The 17,436-nt window shown below is 46.3% G+C and overlaps 1 protein-coding gene across 1 annotated transcript in view; it reads right to left on the bottom strand.

Moving 5' to 3' along the window:
* The window catches only part of CLPP3 (CLP protease proteolytic subunit 3), a 60,696-nt gene extending 45,138 nt beyond the window's left edge, over window positions 1-15,558 (bottom strand). Inside the window, exons 1-4 of the mRNA XM_086825721.1 lie at window positions 15,130-15,558; window positions 14,777-14,891; window positions 14,185-14,360; window positions 13,984-14,079 (exon numbers count right to left, since the gene is read on the bottom strand). Of these exons, the coding sequence (XP_086681847.1) occupies window positions 13,984-14,079; window positions 14,185-14,360; window positions 14,777-14,891; window positions 15,130-15,411 (669 nt within the window). The 5' untranslated portion in view covers window positions 15,412-15,558. The remainder of the gene's footprint in view (window positions 1-13,983; window positions 14,080-14,184; window positions 14,361-14,776; window positions 14,892-15,129) is intronic.
* Between the last annotated feature and the right edge of the window lie 1,878 nt (window positions 15,559-17,436).

The following is a 17,436-nucleotide window of genomic DNA, read 5'->3' as shown; positions in this document are numbered from 1 at the left end:
TGAGAAGTGCTGGAAATTCAGTATATTACAAAAAGGTACATATCTTTGCAGCCCTTGGCTGCCTTCATAAAAAGGTGGCTAACCCTAAAATCTGTCCCCTATGGGACCTCTAGTGATCCAATCCCCTAGTGGGAGAGAATACCTAAAACAAAGAGCAAGGGGGCTATTTATAGCCCCTTGGAGTACATGGGGAACTGGCCGACTGCTGGTCGGCCAGTAAAAAGTTCATAAAACCCCTTTTTATGCAGCCCGACTGGATGTGCTTTTTGTCCTTGATGCGCCTGCTGCTGCCACACCTTCCTAGCATTGCTGACGTCAGCCGACATGCTTTCTGGTACAGCCGACAGCTCCTATACTCAGCCGACTGCACCCTGGTTCTTCTCCATATCCAAACTGGCCACTCTGTATCTTGTGCTCCAATCCCTGGCTCTATCTGGTTCTTGTTCTTTATCTGCTTGCCCCTTCTGGATTTAGTCTTGAGAAGGTCCATGGCATTGCTGATGCACATGACATCCCCCTCTGCTAAACTTGATGACGGGAATCCAACCTGCTCTTGGATGACTGTCATCATCCCAATCCTGTTCCGAAGTCCCTCTGTCATCATCCATCCCTGGCAAACCTTTTTTCTCTGAAAATCCTTTCTGTTCTCCAAACCACTCTGTCTCTGATGAAGATCTATGCATCTGGTCAGTCCACAATCTATTCCTGCCCTGACTCTGAACACCGTCTTGGTCTTTGTTCCTGGAACTTAGTCTGGCACTCTCACATCACCCTTGGAGGATCAACCTCCCTTGGGACCGTTACCTGAGAACCTATCTGGCTCACGGAACTGCCATCCCCATCTGGCACTGTGGAAGCTTCGGAGAAGGATCGGTACTTCAAAACTCAGAAAACAGCACTCTTTTCGCGACGGAATTAACGCACAAACTGAAAGACGATGTGCAGAAAATAGAGAGAGAAGGGGGAGATGGAGAAGGACACAGTATTGGGTCCCAATTACCCTCTGTAGGGCCCCCACCACGGATGGTGTATTTGCTTTATTAGAATGATGTGAATCTGAAACCAATACAAGAGTACTTGACCTTTTCTTGGCTGGAAAACCTGCCCTTGACCTTCAGTCCTTCACCCCTTAGCTTTAGCAATGTTCTTGGCTGTCCTGGCCCTTGGTTGCTTGGAGCTCTTGGTGAATTATGAGATGGAATCAATGAATTATGGGCTGGGCTTTTATACCCTTCACTGCATCCAGTCGGCTGTCTTTATGAAGTCCCACGACTGAGTCTGATTAAATAAATGCTTTCACACCTATTTTACTACTGTCCAGCCTGCGCATACCTTCTGGACAGCTATCTGACTGCTGGGCACCTTGCGTAGAGGTGTGGGACTGCCCCCCACACCTGGCCGACTGGCTGGGTAGGGCTTCTAGCCCTGTCGGCTGCCTGTCCAGCAGCCCTAGGGCTGGCTGACAGCCCCTCCAGCCCATGCCTTGGCTGGTGGGCATAGCCTTGGGCTCTCCTGGCCCCTTGGGGGTGGTTGGACACCTCCCCCATGCCCATACTACAAATGCAAGCTAGATCCTCCAACTTGGGGTAGCCCTATGGGCTGGCCCCATCTCTACATGCAATCCTACATGCCTACAGAGGCCTGGCATCCAGTTGCCAACCAGATACACAGAACATCTGACATCATTCCAGAGGGAGACTCACAGCGCGGACTGGCACTGCTTCATGTGCAGGACGGTGCACACCTGACCTTAGACTCCTGTGCAGGACAATGCACACCTGACCTCGGACGACTGAGATGGATCCCTGGCTGACTCGTCCCGGACTGGGCTCACATGGGACCAGTTCACCATCCCAGGTCCTGCACCTTCTGTACAGAATGTCTACGTGGCATCCAAGTGCGGGATGCACGTGACATCCCCTTCTGCTTAACTTGACGGAAGCTGCATAGCCTCCAAATAATCCGTCAATAAAGCCGGATAGTCCTCGAAGAATTCTTTGTCGAGCCATACCGCTTCATGAGTTCCTCGGTCCTGAAACTTCGTGAGGAACTGTCGTAGTCTTCGGCCTGAGCCATGCTTGAAACGGTGCAGAAGGATCTGTTCTGGAACCATTACTTCGGCTTCATCAATGATGTCTGGTTCCGCTTCGTCTTTGACCTCTGAAGGGGGTGGACCTGCATATGGCTTCAACCAACTGACATGAAATACATCGTGCATAGTCCAACTCGGAGGTAGCTTTAACTGCATAGACACCTCATTAATCTTTTTCCCGATGGGGAATGGTCCGAAGCTCCTGAAAGACAACTTTGGGCATCGCTTGCCCACCTGCTTTAATCTTTGCTTCATAATCCGAAGATATACCCAATCTCCTTCCGAAAACTTCATGTCCCTTCGGTCTTTATTGGCCTGTCGAGTGTAGGCCTCTTGCGCTTTAGCCAATCTGTCTTTGACGGACTCTAGTATCTCCTGGTAAGACTCCGTCACTCTGTTCGCCTCCGGTACTGAAGACGAGGTCCTGGTTAACAACGACTGGAAAGGCCTTCCAAACGCTGCCTCATATGGAGTCCTGCCAATAGCTGAAGAAAAAGAGTCATTCAGAACAGCTTGAACTAAAGGCAAAAACGATTCCCACTTACCTTGCTGATCGTGGACATAACACTTCAGCACATCAAAGGCCAACTGGTTGTATATCTCTGTCTGGCCATCTGTCTGTGGGTGGAATGCACTGGAAAAATTCAACTTAGTACCAAAATTATCAAACAATGCCCTCCAAAAATGACTGGTAAACTTGGCATCTCGGTCTGACACTATGGTCCTAGGAATCCCACCAATCGGGTACCAATGCCGAATGAAAAGCTGGGCAACATCCTCGGCGGTCACATTGGCCCTGCAAGGAATAAGCATCACAAATTTGCTGAACCTGTCAACAATAGTCAAACACTGTGTATTACGCTTACTCGGACTGGGAGGCAGATTTGTGACAAAGTCCATCGAAATGTCTTGGAAAGGACCCTCAGGAATTGGCAAAGGCTGTAACAACCCTATCTTCTTTCCACGAGGAGCTTTCACCTTTTGACAAATGTCACAGCGTTGTACATAAGTAAACACATCACGCCTCATCTTTGGCCAATAGTATTGCCGTTCTAATTTCTCCAGAGTCGAATTCATGCCCCTATGACCACCTGTAATGGCGTCATGGGCATCATGGAGAAGAGCTGCCCGGAATGATTTCATGACACACAGTCGGCCTTTGTAGTAAAGCCAACCATCGCGTATCAGAAAATGGCATGGTCCTGTGGCATCCAATGCCTGTTCCCACTGAGTACCGAATTCCTCGGAATCCGCGTACGTGTGCTTCATGTCTTCTAGTCCTGTACCAACAAGGTCCAGTCTAGTGGTCTGAATCGCAGATACTTGTCCCTTCCTGCTCAAAGCATCGGCCACTGGATTGGCCTTTCCTGGAAGGTACTCAATCATACCACCGAACTGCTGGAATATCTGACTCCAGCGGTGCTGTCGATCACTCCACTGTGCACTTGGCATCGTCTGAATCCAGCGCAATGCCTGATGGTCAGTGCGGACCTCGAAGTCACGGCCATACAGGAAATGTTTCCAATGTTTCAAGGCCTGAATGACTGCTAGGAGTTCACGATCGTAGACTGAGTAATTCTTTTCGGCGGGCAGTAACTTACGAGACATGTAAGCTACTGGATGACCATTCTGTTGCAATACACCTCCAATGGCGATGTTACTCGCATCGGTGATCACCTGAAATGGTTCGTCCCACGAGGCAAGGGCTAGACAAGGCGCTTCCGACAAAGCCACCTTGAGGTTCTGGAATGCCTCCAACGCTCGTGGAGTCATTCGAATCTTTTGCCTCCTTGTTTTCACTCCCTTTAGCAGATCGGTGAGGTCTGCCGAGAGATCGGAAAACTTGTCAATGTGGGTGGAATATGCCTGGCATATACCCACAAATGATCTAATGTCATAAGCAGTCTGAGGTACTTCCCAGTTAACAATCTCGGCCACTTTAGCCGGATCAAGTCGAATGCCTTCGGCACTGATTATATATCCCAAGTAATGTACCTGGAACAGATAAAATTCTGACTTCTTTTCATTGACATAGAGCTCGTTGCTTTCCAGCAACTTAAGGACTTTCTCCACATCAATGTCATGCTGCTCAACTGTAGCTGAAAATATGAGTATGTCGTCCAAAAATATGAACACACACACTCCAATCAACTCCCGGAAAATACGCATCATCATGCGGTTAAATGTAGCTGGGGCGTTCGTCAAACCAAATGGCATGACCACAAATTCGTAGTGGGCCCGTTCTGTACGGAAAGCTGTCTTGGGGATGTCCCCCTCAACAATCCGAACCTGGTGGTACCCACTCTTTAAATCCAATTTAGAGAACACCTTAGCTCCATTCAGCCTCTCGAGAATATAGTCGATTCGAGGCATCGGGAATCTGCTCTTGATAGTCAGCTTGTTGAGTGCACGATAATCGACACACAACCGAGAAGACCCATCTTTCTTCTTGACAAATAAGATCGGTGCTGCAAACGGCGACACGCTGGGGCGGATGAAGCCAGCTTGCAACAATTCTTGGAGTTGGCGGTCCAACTCCGATTCCATTGCCTTAGAAAGGCGATACGGAAACTTGCTCGGGGGTTCCGAGCCTCGGAGGAGATCAATTTTGTGATCCTCCGGTCTGGACGGGGGAAGCTGGGGAGGGAGACTGTCCCGAAGAAAAATCTTCTGGAACTTTTCATGGAGAACCGAGTACTTCTCGGAAGCACTGGCCACCGTCTGGGCTGTCTGGACGTAAATCATCGCACATTGTGCGCCTTTCCTGACTGCTCGCTTAGCCTGCAAGTGGCTTATGAGCGGAAAGTTTGGAATACCTGGCTCACACTTAATGGTCACAGGGGTGTTTGACACATTCCGATCAATCTGGAACGTGTGCTTGTCCCACTTGACATCAGGAAGGAACTTGTGAAACCACTGGATACCCAAAATTATGTCTGCTCCTACAAGAGGGGCAACCATAAAATCACGCACAAACTCTATGCCCTGAATGACTAATTTAGCACCTAGAGCTTCATACTTGACGCTCGTAGTCATACCTGTGCTAAAACCCTCAACTTGTTTGTCCACCGGAGTGAGCTCGAAGCGGGCACGCCTAGCGGCCTCTTCCGTGATCACATCCTCCGTGCTGCCGCTGTCAAACAAGACAACGACTCTCTGGCCACCTATGTAGCCAAAGGACTTGAGCAATTCGTTGCGCTCATACTCCTGGTCATGGGCGCCCTTCTGCTTATCTTCGAGCTCCCGGCTAATAATTGCTCCTACTGAAGCACCGGGGTTTGAAGAACTAGGGGTCGCCGCTGGGGTCTGTGTGGGAGCTGTGCTCACCACGGAAGCTGTGGAGGCGGCGGCGGGCTTTGGAGGCTTCTTCGGACAATCCCGAGAAGTATGTCCTTTTGTGTGACAAAAGTAACATCTACCCTCCTTCCTGTACTGAGCAAGCTCCTCAGCACTCAACTTGCCACCTGTCTTGCCTGCCTCCGCTTTCTGGTCTGGAGTAAGCTTAGACGCATTGTTCGAGTTCTTGGAGCCAGAGGCTCCCGGGCTCTGTCCTGGGGAAGACCCCGTCTGGTTCTGGCTTTTGCCCCCCGAGGCGTTAGCCTTGGGAGAAGCCGGCTGGGAAGTCTTGGGCTTGCCACCATTGTGTTTCATTTCTGCACTCTGCGCAAGCGAGAGTGCGTCCTCAAAGGTGGCTGGTCTAAACATACGCACCTCCCATTGGATTTGCGTGTCCAGGCCATACAAAAACTGCCCTTTCTTGTCCGCATCAGATAAGCCTAATTGTAGACACAAGGTCGAAATTCTATTGGCAAACTGAAGGACTGGTTGCGCATTCTGACGCGCACCCCTGAACTCGTCTTCGAGTCGCTCAAGGTAGTGGGGCGGTAAAAACCGCTGCTTAAGGTCACGGACGAACTCGTCCCACCCATAAGCTGCCATACCTGATCTGGTGTGGGCATGAGCCCACTGAGTCCACCAAGGAATGGCCTCACCTTCCAAATACCAACTGGCTAAGATCACTTTGTCAATATCTGATTTCCTAACTGCGGCAAAGTAAGCTTCAAATTGATGTAACCATGAATACAGAGTAGTGGGATCGAGTTTACCATTATACTTACTGAAGTTCATTTTCTCGGGAAAATGATTCGAGGGCGCCGCCGGTGTCAATCTGGCGTCCAAAGCTTGGAGGTAACGCTCGTGTTCCACTCGTCGCATGGCTTCGTCTTCTCGTTGTCGAATCTCCAATGCCCGTATCTGCCTCTCAAGCAAGGAGCTTGACTGCGGCTGTGACCCCTCGAGAGGGTCCCTGTGACGAGGATCTGGTATCTGGGGTACGGAAGGAGAGGGAGGAGGAGATGGAAAACGCGACGCTGGAGAGCGAGAACGCTCCTCCAGAGCCAAAATCCGCGCCTTCTGCTCGTCCAACTTGGTTGTCTGGTCTGCGATTGCTCGCATCATCTGCTGGAACATGTCTTGTACACTCAAGCCGGGTGCCCTAGCTGGGCTGCCTGGTGCACTCTGGTCCCATGGTTCTGGTTCTCTCTCGTCGCCAAAGCTCGCCATAGCGGGAATATGCAGCTCCTTTCCGGAACGCAATCTGACCATCCACTATCTGTGTGGGAGACTTCCGGAGGCTTCCGGAGGCTAAAAACCAACCGTCCTTCGAGGGACAGGAGTCACTCCGAAAGGGGTAGTCCACCGGCGTCTAAAAACCAACCACACGAGCGAAAAATTTTCTGGTTTTCTTTGCTGAATCTTCGTCCTTGAAGTAGGCTCTGATACCACTGTAATACGCGGAAGCTCTGGGGAGTCTTCTTTCAGCCCTAAACACTCTTGGAAACCTTCTGATGCAAAAACGCACCATCTGATGCAAAAACGCAGGTAGAGAGAGAGTAGAGAGAGAGAGTGAGAAGTGCTGGAAATTCAGTATATACTATGGTACAAAAAGGTACATATCTTTGCAGCCCTTGGCTGCCTTCATAAAAAGGTGGCTAACCCTAAAATCTGTCCCCTATGGGACCTCTAGTGATCCAATCCCCTAGTGGGAGAGAATACCTAAAACAAAGAGCAAGGGGGCTATTTATAGCCCCTTGGAGTACATGGGGAACTGGCCGACTGCTGGTCGGCCAGTAAAAAGTTCATAAAACCCCTTTTTATGCAGCCCGACTGGATGTGCTTTTTGTCCTTGATGCGCCTGCTGCTGCCACACCTTCCTAGCATTGCTGACGTCAGCCGACATGCTTTCTGGTACAGCCGACAGCTCCTATACTCAGCCGACTGCACCCTGGTTCTTCTCCATATCCAAACTGGCCACTCTGTATCTTGTGCTCCAATCCCTGGCTCTATCTGGTTCTTGTTCTTTATCTGCTTGCTCCTTCTGGATTTAGTCTTGAGAAGGTCCATGGCATTGCTGATGCACATGACATTGTACATCCTCAGTCCAGGATAAGTCAGGCACGAGCTACGTAGGTCATTCCTCAGCCTTAGCGGGTCAGTCAGCCAACCCACTTGGAGAGAATCATTCATGCATGTATAGTCAGTAGAAGCCTTAGGGTTTGCATCAGAAAGCACTCTGCATCCTGCATAATATGCATTCATATGCCTGTGCATCATTTAGAACATCCCAGAAGTCTTAGGGAATTTACTAGGATTTATCTCGTATTTTTCCCATATTTAATAGAATTTATTTAGCATTATTTGCATTATTGGGCATTTATAAATATAAACTTTATTAAATGACCAACCTCCAGTTAGTATAAATAGGCTTGCATAGGGCTTAGTTTCTCATTCAGTCTTCATTGTGCTAAGAGCTCTCCTCCTCAGCCCTAGGAGTATCATTGCCTTCAGCCCTAGACTAATCCAGCCCTTGAAGCTCATAAGCTTGCTTCTCCAGCCCCTTGAGAACCCCTTGCTTCAGTCAGCCCTAGGCGCCTGCCATCAGCATCAAATCAGCCTGCATTCAACATCACTTCAGGCCTTGATTCAGCATACAGACCAGCCCCAGTTCAACGCCAGAATTCAGCACAGCATACCTGCGTTTCTGTCCAGCCGTACAGCAGCATACGTGCGTTTCTGTCCAGCAGCCTCAGAACACCTGCGTTTTCAGTCCAGCAGCTTCCCTACAGGTCTGCGTTTCTGTCCACAGCAGTTTCCAGCCCTGAATCAACAGTTTGCATCAGTTTCCAGCCCTGAATCAACAGTTTACATCAGTATCCAGCCTTCTGTGCATCATCCATACATGCAGCAGTCATCTGGTGAAGGTAACACAGGTGACAGCATTCATAAGTGTTTACAGCATTCTAACATAGCGTAGAACAGTCCACCATCTTCTTTTCTCAGCCTCAGGTGTGCAGCCCTTCCTCATGCCCTTGGGAAGAGTGCGTAGGCTCGAGATCAGTTCATCGAGGTGTTTCTACAGCCGTGTACAGATCAGCCAATCTCCGATCCTCCGAGATCTTGCGTTTGGCTCATCTACAGTCCACAGTCATTCTCTCTAAAGAAATAAAGCAAATACTATCTCGTTATCGGGACACGGGGCCCTTCAGTGGGTAATTCGGGACCCAATCTGGTGTACAGTTATCATATATCTCTCTCTCATCTCTCTTTAAAGTTTGAAGTATTAAAGTGGATTGCTAAACTCACGAAACTCAGGATACAGAAGACGGTGTGAGCATTTTGTGTGACAGGATCGTCCAATACAAAGACTTCCGCTGCATATCACATTGGTATCAGATTCAGATTGTCCACACACACCGTATCCTAGCGTGGGGGCATCCTTGGATGGTTAGATTGCGTTCCGGCACGACCACCGACTTCAGCATCATGTCTACAGGAGAGAGTACGCATCAGCCGGAAGACGTCTCCCCCGAAGGAGACCTTGTTCTTCCGCCTACAGCAGACACCATAGCTCTTCTTAGAGCTCAAAACCAGTTGCTCATGGAGCATCTCCAACTCTTGGAGGCAGCAGCAACATGTCCTTCTACACCGCCAGCAGCACCCGACTACATCTCCCTCTTCTTTCAGATGGAACAACAAAGGAGAGAGGACGAGGCCCCAAGGAAAAGAGAAAAAGAAGAAAGACGGGACTATGAGGAAGCCCAACGCAGGATCGACGAAGATCGGCGTCAGGCTGAACTCGCCGCTCGGGAACACCAACGTGAGCTTGATCGAGAACGTATGTTACTCGAACACCAACGGGAAAAGGAGGCCATACACTTGAGGTATCAGCAGCTCTCCTCAGTCTCCCCAGTCATAGGTGTCACCAGCCAGCAGCCCGCAGCAGCATCAACCACCATCATTCGCAGTCAACCAAACTTCAGTAAGTATGATGGTAAGTGTGATCATTCATCAGTTAATCAATTTGTTCATCAGTTTAATGCTCATTTTCCATTAGCTAGGATCACAGACCCACAAGACAAAGTCCACTTAGCGGCTCCCCATCTCACTGGTGAGGCAGTCACTTGGTGGCAGCATTGGTCTGGTATTCATACAGACCAGGCCACAGGTGTCACAGCCTTTGACTGGGACATCTTTGTCCATGACCTAAAGACCAGATTTCTCCCGCCCCAGTCCATGACCGGTCTGAAAGACGAGTTCTATGTTCTCAGACAGAACGGATCCCCAGTGCTTCAGTTTTCCGGTAAGGTTATTACTTTAGCACAGCAGTTAGGGTTATCTGAGCAGGCTACATCATCGGTTCCGATGGGATTAGACTGGACCCATCAAAGGTTCAGGAGATCTTAGATTGGGACATTCCTAAGACCGCCCAAGAAATCCGTTCATTCGTAGGTCTTTGTCAGGCCTATAGCACCCATGTCCATCAGTTTTCCAACCTTTCAGCACCTCTTACCGACTTGCTCAAGGGGGTGAAGACTCGCAAGCAAAAAGTTTCAGTTACAAGTCAGGCACTTGATGCATTCCGTGCACTCCAGAAAGCTGCCTCAGAAGCACCTGTATTAAAGTTAGCATCATGGGACGAACCTTTCGAGGTCATCACCGATGCCAGCAATGTAGCCATAGGTGCAGTCCTCCAACAGGACAATAGACCCGTGGCATATTATAGCAGAAAGTTGGATGTCGCCGAAAAGAATTATTCGGTATATGACAAACAGCTTTTGGGTGTCATCACAGCGCTCAAACATTGGAAGCCTTTTCTTTATGGACAGGCTTTCACAGTGAAAACAGACCACCAAGCACTTAAGTGGCTTCAGACTATGCCAAGTGCCCAGTGGAGTGATCAACAGGCCAGGTGGAGTCAAATCTTCCAACAGTTTGGAGGTATGATTGAATACATCCCTGGTAAGCATAACCCAGTAGCAGATGCTCTCAATGAAGTGCAACAGTTGTACAGTTTTAGAACCCAATAGGATGATAATTGTCGTACGCCGTGACCCCATTGTACATCCTCAGTCCAGGATAAGTCAGGCACGAGCTACGTAGGTCATTCCTCAGCCTTAGCGGGTCAGTCAGCCAACCCACTTGGAGAGAATCATTCATGCATGTATAGTCAGTATAAGCCTTAGGGTTTGCATCAGAAAGCACTCTGCATCCTGCATAATATGCATTCATATGCCTGTGCATCATTTAGAACATCCCAGAAGTCTTAGGGAATTTACTAGGATTTATCTCGTATTTTTCCCATATTTAATAGAATTTATTTAGCATTATTTGCATTATTGGGCATTTATAAATATAAACTTTATTAAATGACCAACCTCCAGTTAGTATAAATAGGCTTGCATAGGGCTTAGTTTCTCATTCAGTCTTCATTGTGCTAAGAGCTCTCCTCCTCAGCCCTAGGAGTATCATTGCCTTCAGCCCTAGACTAATCCAGCCCTTGAAGCTCATAAGCTTGCTTCTCCAGCCCCTTGAGAACCCCTTGCTTCAGTCAGCCCTAGGCGCCTGCCATCAGCATCAAATCAGCCTGCATTCAGCATCACTTCAGGCCTTGATTCAGCATACAGACCAGCCCCAGTTCAACGCCAGAATTCAGCACAGCATACCTGCGTTTCTGTCCAGCCATACAGCAGCATACGTGCTTTTCTGTCCAGCAGCCTCAGAACACCTGCGTTTTCAGTCCAGCAGCTTCCCTACAGGTCTGCGTTTCTGTCCACAGCAGTTTCCAGCCCTGAATCAACAGTTTGCATCAGTTTCCAGCCCTGAATCAACAGTTTACATCAGTATCCAGCCTTCTGTGCATCATCCATACATGCAGCAGTCATCTGGTGAAGGTAACACAGGTGACAGCATTCATAAGTGTTTACAGCATTCTAACATAGCGTAGAACAGTCCACCATCTTCTTTTCTCAGCCTCAGGTGTGCAGCCCTTCCTCATGCCCTTGGGAAGAGTGCGTAGGCTCGAGATCAGTTCATCGAGGTGTTTCTACAGCCGTGTACAGATCAGCCAATCTCCGATCCTCCGAGATCTTGGGTTTGGCTTATCTACAGTCCACAATCATTCTCTCTAAAGAAATAAAGCAAATACTATCTCGTTATCGGGATAGGGGGCCCTTCAGAGGGTAATTCAGGACCCAATCTGGTGTACAGTTATCATATATCTCTCTCTCATCTCTCTTTAAAGTTTGAAGTATTAAAGTGGATTACTAAACTCACGAAACTCAAGATACAGAAGACGGTGTGAGCATTTGTGTGACAAGATCGTCCAATACAAAGACTTCCGCTGCATATCACATGTACCAACTCTATTGCATGAAGACCCGTGGTTTTTAGGGAAGAATCGATACCCACACGGAGGTATATGGATTATATTGTTGGTTCAGCATTTCTACATCCTGTGTTCCGGCTTGGTAGCCTCGTGTTGGGCTGTGTTATGGCATTTGTATATGGATAATCTGGCATCTCCCGTGGGGAGAGTAAGGCCCTCAAAGCTTGTACATGATATTATTCTCCTTGGGTAATAAAATACTCCAAGGGGGGGGGGGGGTCGGCCCATTCTCGCCTCTATGCGGTGTCACACGGGAAGCTCCATTTTCAGCATTTGTGGATGTTTTGTCCAGCTTTTATGTTTTATGCAAAGTGATGATGGATATGTGTTAAGGCTGTGGCCATGTTTAAATGTTTTAATATGCATTGATGGTATCAACAAGTGTGTCAAAGGCCCTAGTCCCCCAGGCACCCGCCGCGAGTTTCAGAGAGACATCTATTGATCAAAGAACACATCTCTATGTCTAAAGGACATAACTATTCATTCAAGAGTCACACCCTTTTGTCAGGGATGCGCCTCTGTTAAACAAGGCCTTATTCATTTTCAGGCCCTATTAAACAAGGCCTTTGTGTCTCAATGCAACACAACACAGCTTTCCACTTTTTGCCTCACTGAAAAGCCTCGTATCTATGGTATACATGATTATCATATGGATTTACTAGGATGTATTCGATGCATGAAGCGCATGACATTTCAAGCATTCAAGATTTTTCTACGAGTTTTAGATAATGACCGAAATGCCTATAAAACTATTGGTGGCTAAAATGCTATAATTTGGATATTAAACTCATTAGTCTCACCTATTTATTTGGGTTATTTAGTCTCACCCATTGATTTGGGACATGAATTCTTTCAGTTATATTGATTTTATGAGACTATCTCATCTCACCCACTTAATGGGACATGATTAATCTTGGATATATCATTTGAAGCTTAAAGTTGCGGACAACTTTTAAGAAGTTGGGGGAGATGTCACCAACATGGACATTTCCTAGTGTGAAAGGACATTTCCCAATGTGAAAGGGGTCTGGTGGACTCCAAGATGCCCAATATTTAGAAAGTACAAGCTTTGGGAATAAGGGATTATCCAATACAAAGAGCCAGGCGCCCAAAGCTTGGTCTAGGCATCAAGAGTCGAGACAGTTCCTTGGACGCAAAGATGGTGACTTGAGCCCAAGTGTCATGTTACAAGCATGCTTGGGAGGCACCTGAAGCACTGGGAAAAATACAGTGCGAGAACAAGCTTTTATAAGGCTGTCCACACTCATTTAGAGTGTAGAAGGAAAATTTATAATGGGAACATCATGGATTTTACATTCACTTACTGTATATGGTGGACATCATGGATTTTGGGCATGGAAAAATTGTGGCCTTCTACATACAAATGTCGACTAGTTCTTCGAGGCGTCAAAACCCTGCTACTTCCTCAAAGAGTCAACAGACTGGTGGCCTGGACATAGTTGGGCCCGGGGGCAACATTGGAAGACCTTCCTCAGCACCACTATTGTAGGATGCACACCCAAATGGAAAGGCACTTCTTTATGGTAAAACAAATAGACCTTCTAGAACTCAAAACTGAGAAAGCCTCATCCCTCCGCTGCAGCAAGTCTTATGCATGTCCAGCACAACCTCCAACCCCAGCTTTTGCTGAGTTGTGAATCCACCACTAGCGGCTAGCCCACATAGAGACTAAAAACTCTCATGCTTACACCACCACCCACTCTTGGAGGATGATGACCTGAACAGGCATGTTGACAGTGACACGTGAAGTTTTTTATTAGCCTCTTAAGAGATGTAGATTGCAATTTTACCATTGTTAGCTTGGGAGATACTTAAAGCAGCTTGTTACTGACAGTGGATGGCCACCTTCACCTTGCTGTCCACTGTCTTGTCTACTCAGCTATAAGGTTGCCCATGCACTAAAGTTCACTTTGCAGGCCACCTTCATCCTGCTGTCCTTTGTCTTGTCATGCAGGGCTCTAAGGTTGGCCATACAATAGAGGTTCACTTTGCTGGTGTGAACCCATTGGAACTTACTCCACAACAAATCCTAGGGGTGGCATTAAGAAACGTTTGAAAAAAGTCATACGAGCACGCCATCTCTAGAGGTACAAAGATGGAAAAAAGACACACCATGTCTAGAGTATAAAAGACAGGAAAAAAATACCTGCTCTTCAGTTTTTCCAGTTAATCGTGACATAATTTTTGTCAGCTTCACTTTATGATACATCATTTCTCTAACTTGCAAACCCACCTCTATTGCCTGAAAGGGTAACAACTGAAAGTTCAGTACCTGATTTGGCTTCCACACACACACACAAAAAGAAATTTTAAAAAAATCATAAGCCCATGAATCACACCCACTTACCGAACCACTCGCACCTCCAAGGGGTTGATGAATCATGACCCGTGAGTTTGGCATGCAATACCGCTTCCCCTTGGTGCCGGAAGCCAGCAAGAATGCACCCATAGATGCGGCTAAACCAAAGCAGACAGTGGAGACATCTGCCTTGCATAGTTTAATGGCATCATAAATCCCCATACCTTCACATGCATGAACATGATAGTTGTCATGGCAGGCATCAAAGTTGCTACTGAACATGCAGCAAATATAGGCAAAAAAAAGGTTCAATAACCTATGGAGTCACATTAATTAGCTATTGTACACTATATTTCAACCCTGAAGCATTGTGTATGTGATTAAAACCATTTACACCCACAGTAAACACAGCAGGGCATAAATATGGCTTTTTCAAGCTCAACAAAAAGCAGTGAGGGCTTGTTCGACCCGATAAGGCCGTCCAGATTGTTTTGATAGGCTTTCACATGCACGATTGCACATAATTGCCTTGAATTCTCTTTCATAATTCTTTAAAAATGAAACAAGACAGGTGGTGTGAGGCTTTCTACCATGTTCTTTCCCTGCTTGAAAAAAGAAATGTGACATAGCATGAGCATACCAGCTGTGACAGAACCCCCAGGAGAGTTGATGAAGAGCTTAATATCCTTGGTTGGGTCCTCTGAGTCCAGCAACAGCAATTGGCTGATTATCACATCGGCCGAGAAGTCATCTACCTGCCCCCCAAACATTTCATCTCAGTAAAAATCCAATTTCAAGATGCACAGATGATATATACCATAAATATTACAAGCACGCAAAAATACTGCCTCAATTACTGAAAATATAGGGTAAATACATGCCCCAGAAGTCAAAATAAAAGAAGAAAGAATTGCAATAAATGGGGAAAATGCATCAATGATTACTCTGTAAACTGCCGGAAATGGAGAGAAAAACAAAGGGGCAAGGGATAACCTGTGATCCAAGAAAGATAATGCGCTGCTTGAGAAGCATGGAAGAAGGGTCCAAATCTTGCAATTTCGCCATAGTCGGGGCAGATGAAGCTCTGATGCTGGGGAGCTGAGCCAAGGCCTGCACCTTGCAACGGTATCTCTGCTGAGATTTTAGGTTAATCCATGGCCTCCTGCAGGGATGAAGTGAAGACGAAGAGCTTGGCTGCACACTGTGCAAGCAGAGAGCTAAATCTCTTAAAGACGAGAGCGATGGCGCTGATGCTGCCATCAGAGCGGGAGGCATTTTGTCGAAGACGAAGTTCTGATTGGCTCTGTTCAGCTACGACGAGATAAGAACGACTCTTGTTTGCACTACAGTTTGGGAACCGCCGTGGCATCCGCCATAGCCAAGCTGTTGATTAACACATAAAGAAGATATATTGCTACACCGCACAGCCCGGGTTCAATACCCGCCCCTTTGTCAATTCTGTCTCTAAAATAACCCTTGCAATGCAAAGAAAAAAAAATTGCTAAAATGAATTCTCTCTCTCCAACAGGTCCAGTTCCTAAGGACAGAACATATATTGCCAACTAGAGGTGGGCAAGCAGGCAACGTATATATAAGATAGATACTATTTGAGCTAGTAACTAGAGGTGGGGGAGATAGTATTGAGTAGAGTAATCTCGATTACAAGTATTTGAGCTAGTAACTAGAGGTGGGGGAGATAGTATTGAGCAGAGTAATCTCGATTTTGCAAGTATATATGATCAGTTAACTAGAGGTGGGGGAGATAATATTGAGCGGAGTAATCTCGATTACAAGTATATATATAGGCAACGTATATATAAGATACTATTTGAGCTAGTAACTAGAGGTGGGGAAGATAGTATTGAGCAGAGTAATCTCGATTACAAGTATATATGATACGAAAGTCCTAAGCACATAGAATCAGAGTGTAAACAAACATCCTTACACACACACACACACACACACATATATATATATGTATGTATGTATGTATACATACATATATTTCCTACACTCAATTACAAGTATATATGATTAGTAACTAGAGGTGGCGGAGATAGTATTGAGCATTGTCTCTCTCTCTTTCTTGAAACCTTCGTAATCTCGATTACAAGTATACATGATTAGAGTACATACGAAAGTCCTGAGCACATAGAATCAGAGTGTAAACAAACATCCTTACATACATATATTTCCTACACTATATGTGTGTGTGTGCATGTGTGTGTGTGTGTGTAGGTTATATATATATATATACACATGTAGCACTAGAAATCAGAGAAATGTCAAGATTATAGCAAAAAATGTATAAATTAGAGGGTTAAATTTTGTAACTAATCTTGAGTTGATGCATGGCTACTAAAAGGTGAGTTGGATTATCCCATATGTGGAACCCTCGTGGAACCATGGGAAGTCAAAGAGCCATATATAGGATAGAGTGGCACATTCTCATAGTCATCTTTGTGAGCTCATTGTTTTGTGGAAGGGTGGTGGGGTGCTTTGCAATCTCCTATTGTGTGAATTTGCCTAGCTTTATCCTATGAAGGCATGGGCACCTTATATGAGTGGTAGCGTTGTTGTAGGATTTACATTCACCTGCTAACACAAAAAAGAAGAGTAATTATTATAACTCTTTATATAAAGAGAAAAAGGTTAAAAGTGTTTATTGTAACAAGACATGGCACATAGCTAAAGAGTGCAAGAAATAATGAATCTAATAATTCTTTAAATATAGAGCTATTTATGGCTATCAAGGAGTATTTGACATGGTTAAATGTAAGATAGTTATTATTTTACATGGTTAAATGTAAGATAGTTAGTGATGGAAGTTACCTAAAGTTCTTCATCAAAGACACTTCAAACTTTGTGGATGAGGCATTAGATATGAGGTTGATTTCAGAGTCTAATCTTCTTATGCACAATTCTAGGCCACACATTAGTTTTTATTACTAGTATTTTGAGCGAGTCCAGTGTGTGTTAAGAAACATCTAAAGGTACTTCGGAATAGGAAAAGACCCTAAGTAGATTTTGTAACTTGATTGGGTGGCATATTTGGGTATCGATCACTTAGCTAGGTATAGCTTCTCTCTTGGTTTGGGGTGCACTTCTTGGATCAGTAAGAAACAACCCATAGTTGCACTCTCATCGGTAGGAGGCTTAGTACAAACTTGCTTTCTATCATGTGAGGCATTATGGCCAAGGATAATTTTATAGAATATGGGAGTAGACTACAACACTGCAATGTGGTAGTAGCCAAGGATAATTCTATAGAATATGGAAGTAGCCTACAACATTGTAATG

Source organism: Cibotium barometz, chromosome 32 (genome assembly GCF_041138505.1).
Source record: "Cibotium barometz isolate CiBa-2024 chromosome 32, ASM4113850v1, whole genome shotgun sequence".
Classification (NCBI taxonomy): Eukaryota; Viridiplantae; Streptophyta; class Polypodiopsida; order Cyatheales; family Cibotiaceae; genus Cibotium; species Cibotium barometz.
This window is presented reverse-complemented; position numbering and strand designations above follow the sequence as displayed.